Source organism: Ziziphus jujuba, chromosome 3 (genome assembly GCF_031755915.1).
Source record: "Ziziphus jujuba cultivar Dongzao chromosome 3, ASM3175591v1".
Classification (NCBI taxonomy): domain Eukaryota; kingdom Viridiplantae; phylum Streptophyta; class Magnoliopsida; order Rosales; family Rhamnaceae; genus Ziziphus; species Ziziphus jujuba.
The window spans coordinates 29640180-29650517 of record NC_083381.1 but is presented as its reverse complement, the minus strand read 5'-3'; the positions used below and the strand labels follow the sequence as shown (position 1 = coordinate 29650517).

Sequence of the window (10338 nt, the reverse complement as noted above, 5' to 3'; positions counted from 1 at the left end):
ATGCTCATGGCCAATCCTGGTTAAATGAAGTAATTAGTGTTCAAGTTCTCTTTTTTTTTTTTTTTTTTTTTTTCTCTCAACAAAAAGTGTTTAAAATATTACACTTTGTATCCTGAAGATTCGGACCTTGAAATTTTGATTTAAGCAATTTACACTCTTAAAGTTTAAAATTGAGAAAATTTCACATCACTTCTAAATTTATCATAATTCAAATTTAATACTTCATATTTTAAATATTACATTTAACATTCTTATGGATAAAATCCATCCATCAAACTGTTTTCTTTCTCCTGGCATTTTAAATGACAAAATTTTCTTCTTCAACTTCTAAGTATAAATCAATTTCATTCACATCCCTCATAAATCAATTTTAAACCAGATAAGTTATTATTAGATTAAAATTTTAAAAATTATAAGAACTAATATAAGCTTCATAACAAAAATCAAAAAAATATATATATATATAGATATATTTATAAATAAAAATTCTTTTATATTTTTACGTAATAATTTTTTGCAAATATTTTTATATAATAATTTTTTGAAACTACTTTGCAATAATAATAATAATAATTTTTAAAACATACGAATAGCAAATAATAATCAACAACATTAGAAATTTTATTGATAGCACATAATTATTGAATAATATAAAATTAAATAATCAAATAATAAGAGTATAATTAATTTTTTTTGTTTACTATAATCATAATTATTATTAGTAACAAAAACATTAATTGAAATAGTAAATATTGATAATTAAATATCAACACAGTGAAAATAAAAATATAATTATAATATGATTACCAATCATTATTTTATTTTCATTTGTATTTTAATATATCACAATCTATTACTATTAATATAAACAATAGTAAGAAGATACTATTACAATATGTAAAAAGTATAAAGTATAAAGAATAAAATAGTAAATTACAATGCAACATTAAACATAATATAATACTTATACAAAATAGCCTAGTACAAATGGCCATTTATTCCCATAAATAATCTATAAATTATTAAAAACATACCGAAAAAATTTTAAATTTTTGTTAATAATAATTTAGAATAATCATTTTAAATAGAGCCAATAAAAAATTAAAATTTTGCAGTCGAATTATTAAAAAATTCAATAAATTAAGAAGAGCTAAATTTTACTCTAATTGTTTTATATAAAAATTATTTGGCAAAAATAATTTGACACTTTTATAATAAATCAATTTATAAATGTATATTAAAAAAGTTAAATATATTTTAAGGTCAAAGAAAAAAAAAAATTAACTTGGATTTTGTTAAAATTTTAAAATAAAATAAATTAAAATTAAATTTAAATCTGATTAAAATTTAAAAAAGAAAAAGTGTAAGTAAAAACAGATGCAACTCAACTCTACTCGACTCTTCTCTCTTACTGAAACAAACAAAAATTAGAATAACATTTTTTAATTACATTTATTTTTTATAGCAATTAATTCTATTAAATATTTTATATTTGTAAACAATTTTGTATATAAATAAGGGATAAAAATATGTATAAATAAGCGATAAAATATGTATAAATAAGGGATAAAAATCAAATTAAAAAAAAAAATGAAAAAAGAAAACGTGGGAATTTGGAGGGAAAGAAGGGAAAATCTGAAATATAAAACTGGAGGGAAAACCACCGTCTACCGGCGTTTGTTTCAGTGAGGGGCAGTATTTTCTATCGCCCCAAACAACTGTCTCTCACTGAAGAAAAGAATTTTGCCCTAATTCCCTTCTTTTCCTCTTTCAATTTTGTCTCATTCACTTCCATTTTTTCAATTTCATTTTTTTTTTCAATTATTCCATCAATTTTTTACCCTTTCTCAATCTCCACTATTTGATTCTTTTAACTTTTTCATTTTCTGCTCCAATTTTACACCATTTTTTTAAAAACTTTTTTCTAGGTCTAGATTGTTTTTCGTTCATGGAAAATTTCTGCAGTTTGAATAATAAATATAACTGCAATAATAATAAGAAGAAGCACAAGAGAAGCATCGGAGAAGGCAGTGTTTGGCAGCGCAAGAAACGAAAACGCATCGTCGGCAAGAAAGCTCTGGTCGATCTGAAGCATCTCGGCGTCCCGTTGGTCTCCGCGACTTCCGGTTCTCCTTCCGATTCCATCATTCTCCAGCCGGACCGGCCGTACACAATCGGCCGGAGCAGTAGTTGTTCCCACTTCGTCTTCGACGACCGCCGTGTGGGTCGCCGGCACTGCCAGATTCTCTTCGACGCGCTCCTCCGCAAACTGTACATCCTTGACGGCGCGTTGCTATTCACATCCGCTGGAGGGGGCGCCTCCACTCGCGGTTGTGTTCTGGTTCAGGAATTTAGGAAGAGATTATTGAGGTGGGTTTGTGAGAAAAAGGAGGTGGAGGAGCGTTGCTCGAAGGTTAGAGCTTCTTTGAATGGAGTTTTCGTTAATGGAGTCAGGGTCAATACCGGCATGGCCGTGGAATTGTCCGCCGGAGACGAGGTCTCTCTCGTATGTGGAAATGAAGGCCTTTGTGGATTACCCATTCGAATTGGGTTCGTTATTCGCCGGATTGTTTTCGAGGAGGAGCTTCTATCAGGTTCGAGACCACAGGAGTTCTTTGATATTGTGACCTTGTCTTCCTCGCACTCACAAGGATCTAAGAGGGTTTTTGCTTCCAAGGTTGATGGTTTTGCGCTCTCCGAGTCCAAATGCGAAAATCACATCGCGAGAGTGAACCGTCTTCTTAGTCAGTGTAACCACATTTTGCTCAGCGATGATCCTATATCTTGTATCCGAGCCTGTGTTTCTCAAGTCCAAGTTAGAAATTCGTCTTACAAGGCTCACAAACGCGTTAATGGATTGAAACCCAGTGAAGAGCTTGGATTTCCAATTCTTGATAAATCTCATATTGATGGGAATGTGGAGAGTAAACGGGTTGGTAAGCATTTGTTGGGTTCAAGTTCAAACCTGCCTCAGTGGGAAAAGGAAGTGGCTTCAGTGCCAAACATTGACTCACCAATTTGTGTTCATGAAGTATCTTCGAAGACTGCTTTGGCTAATAATAAGAAGTTTTGTGGCAATGTTTCTCCTTCCCCTGGGAGGAATTTTTACTTAAATCGTCTTGGATTTATGGATGACAAGTCTTCAGGTCATCATTCTGTTATTTCCTTGCCCGAACTTCTTTACCCTGTTGAGAGTATTGCACGAATATTTATTGCAACATTTACAAGTGATATTTTATGGTACAGTGACCAATATCTTTCCAATGTTGCCCACTACCAATTATACATACATTCACACACACAGATATTTTATCCTGACAGTGTCCAATACATTTTCAATTGATAGGTTTCTATCATCCTGTAATATTCCTAGCTCTCTGCCTGTAACAATTGCTTGTCATAACTCTGAGAGATGTTGGAGTACAAGTCCTGATAAAAGGTCATCTGTGCCTTATCCGGATTTCCCGAACCTAATTGCAGTGTGAGTGTTTTTTTTTCCTTTTTTCTTTTAGGTTTTTTTTTTTTTTTTTTTTTGGTTTTTTTTTTTTGGTTTTTTTTTTTTTTTTTTTTTTTGTTTTTTGTTTTTTTTTTCACCATATGTTTCCTTCACTAGAATGAAAATTTTGTCTTGGTTGAATGTGAATTTTGCATTAACTATAAGTTGGAATGTGGCCCAAGATCATTTCTATGTTTATTTATTGAGTTTTTGTCATCTGTTCTTTTTATTGTATAGGTATCCTCCATTCCCTGAGGACATAGCTTTTGGTAAAGACTCCAAAAAACAAGGCATTGCTTGTCATCACCCGAAATTCTTTGTTTTGCAAAGAGACAATAGTCTCCGTGTTATTATTACTTCGGCAAATTTAGTGCCAAGCCAGGTGATTACTTATTTAAGGTATTGTTAGAATTCCATGGAATATATAGATTTAGGAACAAAGGGTTGTACTATATTTTCAGTACCTCTGCTGGTTAACGTTTATGCAATATGAGATTAAATTGTGACTTTGATGGGCTTGTCTATCGATCATATAGAAAAGGCTACAACTAAAAGTAATTGAAGAGTCTTTTAGCACACATATAGTTAGAGATGAAGAGGGCAGAAAGATTGTTAGTATGCACTGGGACCTTCTGACGAAGTTTGTTCAGTAAAACTCAACAGTTACAGTGTTTGGGATAAAAGGAAAATTGGTAATGTAATATGTTTGTAGAACAGTTTAAAGCCAAATTGAACAATTTTCTGCGGATCCATTTTATGTATTGTACTATCGACAATCTTTTTTCCATTTGCTTGTAACTTGAATTGGACAGTGCACTGTTTTTATGGTCCTGATTGGAAGGAAAACTTTATCAGGGCTAAATACAAACCATTTGGTTATTTTTATGCTTATTGTTGTATTGTTCTGCTCATATTTTCTTTTGGGTTGCCAGTGGAATGCTGTGACAAATACCATCTGGTGGCAAGATTTCCCTTGTAGAACTGCTCCTGATTATTTATCCCTTTTTACTCAACTTCATGATGGGGAAACAGAAGAAGTTTCAAAATCTGATTTTGCTTCTCAGCTGGCTGGGTTTATGGCGTCTCTTGTGACTGATGTACCCAGTCAGGCTCATTGGATTACTGAGCTGACAAAGTATGACTTTGGAGGGGCAGTGGGATATTTAATTGCTTCAGTACCTGGAATGCATTTACATAGAACTCCCTCAGTGAGTGCTTTCATTTGTTTTTTGTGTGTGTCTACATTTCTTGCTTGAATAGAAAGTTCATCTGCAACTGTCAGCATTGCCTCAAGTAATATTTGTGTGCCTGTCTCTCAAATGGAAAATTGATTGGCAACTGTCACCATTGCCTTAAAATTTCCTTTATGTTATAGCGTACATGTATTGATTTATTGGTTATTGGAAAATTTTCCATGCATACATCTCAACCATGAGCTAAGTGACAATTCACAATGTCAGGGTTTTTTGAGAAGTCCCCCAACTTCACCATTGAAGCGAGTAAATGCTTTTTTGTGGATTGTGTTTTCCTCTAATTATGTGTCTGCCATGTTAACCTTGGTTAGCCTTTTTTGCAGCCACTTTCATTTAATGACAATAAACAATATTTAGATAGGAGATACATCAGCTTTCCACTGGAATTTTATCAATGAACTTGCTGTGGTTCCTTTCTAAATGGTTACTTGATAAAAGACAAAAATCTAATTATATCTGAATTCTCATGTACTGCTTGATCAGGTAGCATTAGGATCATCAAGTGAGAAGTTCCTTGGATTAGTTGAAGCATCCGTGGTTGGTCTTAGCCATCTCTTTCACAAAAAAGCAGATTCAAATGGAGCACAGCTTAAGAAACTAGCTTCTTTCCTGCTGAAATCTTGTATAAATGCCAATGTTTTACTGGAGATTGTTTTAATTAGAAGCAAGAATGTGCCAGCAGATGCAAATGCTGTGAGCATTCTAGTCCCTAACCCAACTGACTTACCTAAGGAAGGTAAAGATCATTTTGTTTGGTTTAGAAACAGGCTCATTTTATGAGTCTTTTGTTACCTTCTATATTTTGCATATTTGAAAATTATTTTTATAATGTAGTTAGACCTGCCTACCAAATATTGGGTGGATATAGGACTGGAATCAGTGAACTTCACTAATAAGTTGCATGAGATCTGGACCAATAATACTTGTGGGTGCTCAAGTTTAGAGAAATTTTCAGTGTAAGACTTTTGTTTAAAAATGTTTCAATTAAGGCCTAATAAATATAAATTCAATTCAACTGAGGACTATTTATATGAAGATAGCAAAATTGATCAGATATTTGTTAAGGATCTCCCTTTGGCATGGCCAAGTTTCCCTAGCAGTTAAACTACTTACCCGAAAGTGGGGGCTTCCTTTTTACCCAAAAAAAGGGGACTTCTTCTGAGATGCAGTTTTGTTGTATCACCTCAGTTCAGTGGCTTTTGCCCTTCAGTAACTGTTTCTGCAGCTATAATTTATTCTAGGCACACATTTTGTTTCAGCTAGTTTGCAAAACTAGTTATAATTTTCTAGAATATGCCTGTAGTTCTATTTATCTTTCTCAAAATGTGTGCATGTGATTTAAATTGTGACAAGTCGCTTGCTAGGCAGGTGCTTATTTTAATTATTTATTTTTTGGCTTCCACTTAGATTGCATTCAACTTGGCTTTCTGCCTAGGAAGACTGCAAAGTGGGTCTCTCCACTGTGGGATATCGGATTCTTCCAATTCTCTGCTTATATTTGTCCTAAGGATGCCCTTGCTGCAGCTTTAGGAGAAAGCATCAAGAAAGTACCTCTGTCACTCCATGTGTATAAGGCATGAATTTTCTTGCATTTGACTCCTAGGATTATCAGCTTTCAGCATGATATTAATGTACTTGTGTAGATTTGAGTGGGTGTATATTAAAGATATGATCTGAACTTTTGCAGGGATCAAACTTTCAGGATATTTCTAAAATTATACAACCTGAACATGCTACTGCATTATGCTCTTTGATTGCTTCAATTCAAAGGCCTACAGGCCTTTGGCGTTTGCAGGAGGTAATGGCGGTTAATTAGTAGAGATGAAACTATTACAAGTCTTTTACTTTTTCTAGTGTGTATTTTCTTCATCCTCCTGTATGCATTGTCTTTTCATTAGTAAGGTTAGTTTTCTATCGAAAAACCAGAAGTAGAAGTATTTTTTCCATTGTGTCATCAACTCTAATATGGATTCCTAAAAGAATTGGATTTTGGAACATGAAATTCTTTTGCCTCTCAATCTTTTCCACTCTCAAGTCGCTTTCTACTGCAATCTTGATACTCTTAAGTTTCCACACTGATCTTAAGCAATTCTCTTAATTAAGTCATTTCTTAGGCAGTTCTCTTAATTAAGTCATTTCTATCTGTAACTAACCTGTTATAACACTTAAGTTTATAACATCATTATCAGTGCCTTATACGTCATTTCTTTTTTACCAGGTTTTGGGTCAATATAAATGGCCTGAATCACTTGAGTCTGATTTCATTTATGGTAAGTGAACTCTGCGAAATCTTAATTTATTTATAAGATTAGAAGAATATATTTGTTAATGAAAACAAACCATATATGTGGCATATACTATTTTACATTTTGTTGCCTGTGTTATACTGTAGGTTCATCTTCGATCGGATCATTGGTCAATGCACCTTTCTTGGCTGCTTTTTCAGCAGCTGCAGGAAAGAGATCATTTCAATTTGAATCCGAAGAGTCTGATCCAGGGGTAGTGAACACTCTGAATTGTTATGAATATACTTGAAAATTTTGAAATTTGTTTTCTCATTGGATGACGCCATAGTTGTTGATATTCTTGGTAGTGGGGCTGCTGGAATGCTTGTCAAGAATTAAAAAGTCCATCAATCAGAATTATTTTTCCAACCATTAAAAGAGTGAAATATGCTTGTGGTGGAGTCCTGCCTTCGAAGCGTATTCTTTGCTTCTCTGAGGTATGGTCATCTACTCATCCTTTTATCAGCTTTGTCTTCTATCATAGACTTGCATTATTATTACCTGCATATCCATTTGCTCCATGTGTTGGGGAGGTCTTTTAATGGGCCATTTGGAAGTTGTATAAGAATCCAGGTAGTTGGATAGTGGATCTTTCTTTCTCTGTTAGTTCTAATTTATATTCTCAGAGTGAATCTATATAATTGCCCCAAGATATATAATTGAAGTTTACTGTCTCCACTCGCCATTCATCTTTATGCAATTGTCCAAAATGTGTTGATATGTTGAATTTTCTTTCTCATAGTTCTGTGGCACTTGCTCCAGTGCATGTGAATGAAAAATCAATGCATGTTTTTAAAATGGTTCCTATCATTATTATATTTGAATGGTTGTGACATTGATTTTTTAATTTTCTTTATTAACCATCTATCTACAGAGAACATGGGAAAGATTGAGGACCATAGACATACTTCATGATGCGGTTCCTCATCCCCAAGAAAGAGTAGGGCATCCAATGCATAGCAAGGTAAGAATATTTTTTTTTTAAGTCATTGGATTTTTAATTGAATGAATAATCTGCTTATCTAACGATTTTATTTATTTATTTATTTATTTTTAAAATCTTCTTGTAGTGTTCTATGAAATTGCTATATGGGAGCTGAACTCATTATTTACTGCAATGAATACAAATTTTTCCTGGGAAAAAAATGTGATATTCTTTTTTGTTTCTGCTGACTTCTTTCTGTGCTATTAATCCATACCCTAAAGTAATTAACCAACATAGAACCAATGCTCTTTCTGGAAACCAGAAAAGATGGATAAAACTGAGACATGGGATGTGCTGGATACCTGCTGGCATCATTCATATTGATGCACATATGATGATTATGGATGTGTAAGCCTAAACTATTTCAAGCTTTTTGCAAATAAAACTTGGTGACTCTTGAATTAAGAACTCCCTATCTTTTGTTTCACCATAGCCAACAAATTGCTCTTCTATAGGCTGCCTGATAGATGATTGCCGTGTTTTCCACTAGATTTGTGATCCGGATGCTCTGCACTCACTCTTAATCATCACCATGTTTTCGTTTATCCTGTACTATCATTGCTTTTCTTCTCCATTTTTCAGATTAACATTGCATTTCAGTCTGCTTAAATTGTGTCCATGGTGTCACCCCAAGTCATGTCTTCAAGTACAAAACAACTAGATTTGATGTATTGTTATAATTGTGTGAGAATTTGGTTTTTTATTATTATTTGTTATGTGTGTACAAAAAGAAAAATTCTACTACCTACTTGTGGGTCACTATGGTATATTCCCCAATGCTTCTAGGATTTGGTCAACAATAAAATCTGAAGAGAGTTTGTTAGCAGGTGGCACGGAGACGCTTCCAGTCTCGAACAGATGCCTCATCCTTTGGTTGGGTCTATTGTGGCTCACATAATTTCAGTGCAGCTGCTTGGGGTCGACCATTTGGTGAAAAAGCGAATGAACCAGGGAAAGCCAACTCTTTGGGTTCAAGGCTTCATGTCTGCAATTATGAACTTGGGATTGTTTTCATTTTTCCTCCAACGGAAGCAGAGGATAGAGACTACAAAGATAGCATGAACTTGGATGATATTGTTTTGCCATTTGTTGTGCCTGCTCCAAAATATGGACCAACAGATAGACCAGCAACAGCTCGAGCTATGAGGGAGGCATTAACTGAACTTAGCGAGCAAGATAGAGAAAAACTTACAGAAGTAGAAGAGATTCCAGATGAAGAAGATGAATCGGATGAGGCAACTGATTTTGATCAAGAAGAGAAGGAAGAAGAGAAGGCTTATGCTGAGACACTTTGGAACCACATTGACTCATCTCAGAGTTGTTGAGTTCTTGTATCGACTTTGATCCAAAGAGATTCATGAAAGGGAAAGCAGAGACCAATTGAGACCCATCAGAACTGCCTTATATGGTTGGCTAATGAGGAAAAGGGCAAAGACCGTTGGAGGCATTTTGCCTAGTCTCATGAAAAAGAAGGGTCCGATATAAAGTTGTTATACGTAGTATTGTTTATTTGTTGGATGAAAAATAAGTAAGGGAAAAAAAAAAAATGAAATGTACAGTTTATAGTTGGAAAGCTGTTTGAATTTATTTATTTGTTTTCACATGTCCGTGTAGAAAACCAACTGACAACAAATTTTTCTTAGTTGTAGCTGTAGAAATTATTCTTCTCTATAAATTATTGTCAAATATTAAGGAAGTTGAATTATGGCTTCCCCATCTTATTAATAAATATAGACCATGTGTTGTATGTAATTTTTATAACTATTCAAAGAGATAAGTTTAACCCGCATGAGTTAGCAATCCAAAAGTAACATTTTGGTAAAAATACCCCTATAATTTTTTACTACACTTCAATTATCCCTCAAACTTTTAAAGCAAAATTAATAAAAAGAAATTATCCTATAAGAACAAATTGCCTCTTTGAGTTATTCTTTTTAGAATTTGACCAAATTGACTTATTATATTCAAATTGATTGCTATTAGTCTAGTTAAAATTTATGTTTTAAAAAAACAAAATTGATAAAAGAAAATGCACTAAAATAATTTTAATATTGGTGCTTTTTTTTTAATTTTAAATTTCGATATAAATAAAAAAATATTATGATTCAGATATAAGGATATAAATTGAAAATTTGAAATATAGGTGAAAATACAAATATTTCTTTATAGATTGTCTTGTACCTTCTAACATATTAAACAGAAAAAAACAGTAATCTTTGTACAAGCCAACCGGCCAGCCAAGCGAGCTTCAATTGACTTCCTACAAACAAAGACAAAAAGAAAGGTGGCTGGCTCAGCTGTCAAAATGACATTGGCTAG

At 33.3% G+C, this 10338-nt stretch overlaps 1 protein-coding gene across 2 annotated transcripts; it reads left to right on the top strand.

The window, feature by feature from the left end:
* Nucleotides 1-1596: 1596 nt before the first annotated feature.
* On the top strand, nucleotides 1597-9771 carry LOC107423396 (uncharacterized). 2 transcript variants are annotated; one of them, XM_060816000.1, is made up of 12 exons: nucleotides 1597-3240; nucleotides 3347-3481; nucleotides 3734-3878; nucleotides 4429-4704; nucleotides 5233-5485; nucleotides 6157-6323; nucleotides 6437-6547; nucleotides 6968-7019; nucleotides 7142-7248; nucleotides 7343-7471; nucleotides 7909-7998; nucleotides 8844-9771. In XM_060816000.1, exons 1-12 carry the CDS (start codon nucleotides 1949-1951, stop codon nucleotides 9342-9344), a joined length of 3258 nt encoding a protein of 1085 aa, XP_060671983.1. In that variant the 5' UTR covers nucleotides 1597-1948; the 3' UTR covers nucleotides 9345-9771. The 2 variants fall into 2 exon arrangements, with proteins under 2 accessions (XP_060671983.1, XP_015888426.3); XM_016032940.4 differs by having other exon boundaries at nucleotides 1598-3240; nucleotides 8847-9771.
* Nucleotides 9772-10338: the final 567 nt, after the last annotated feature.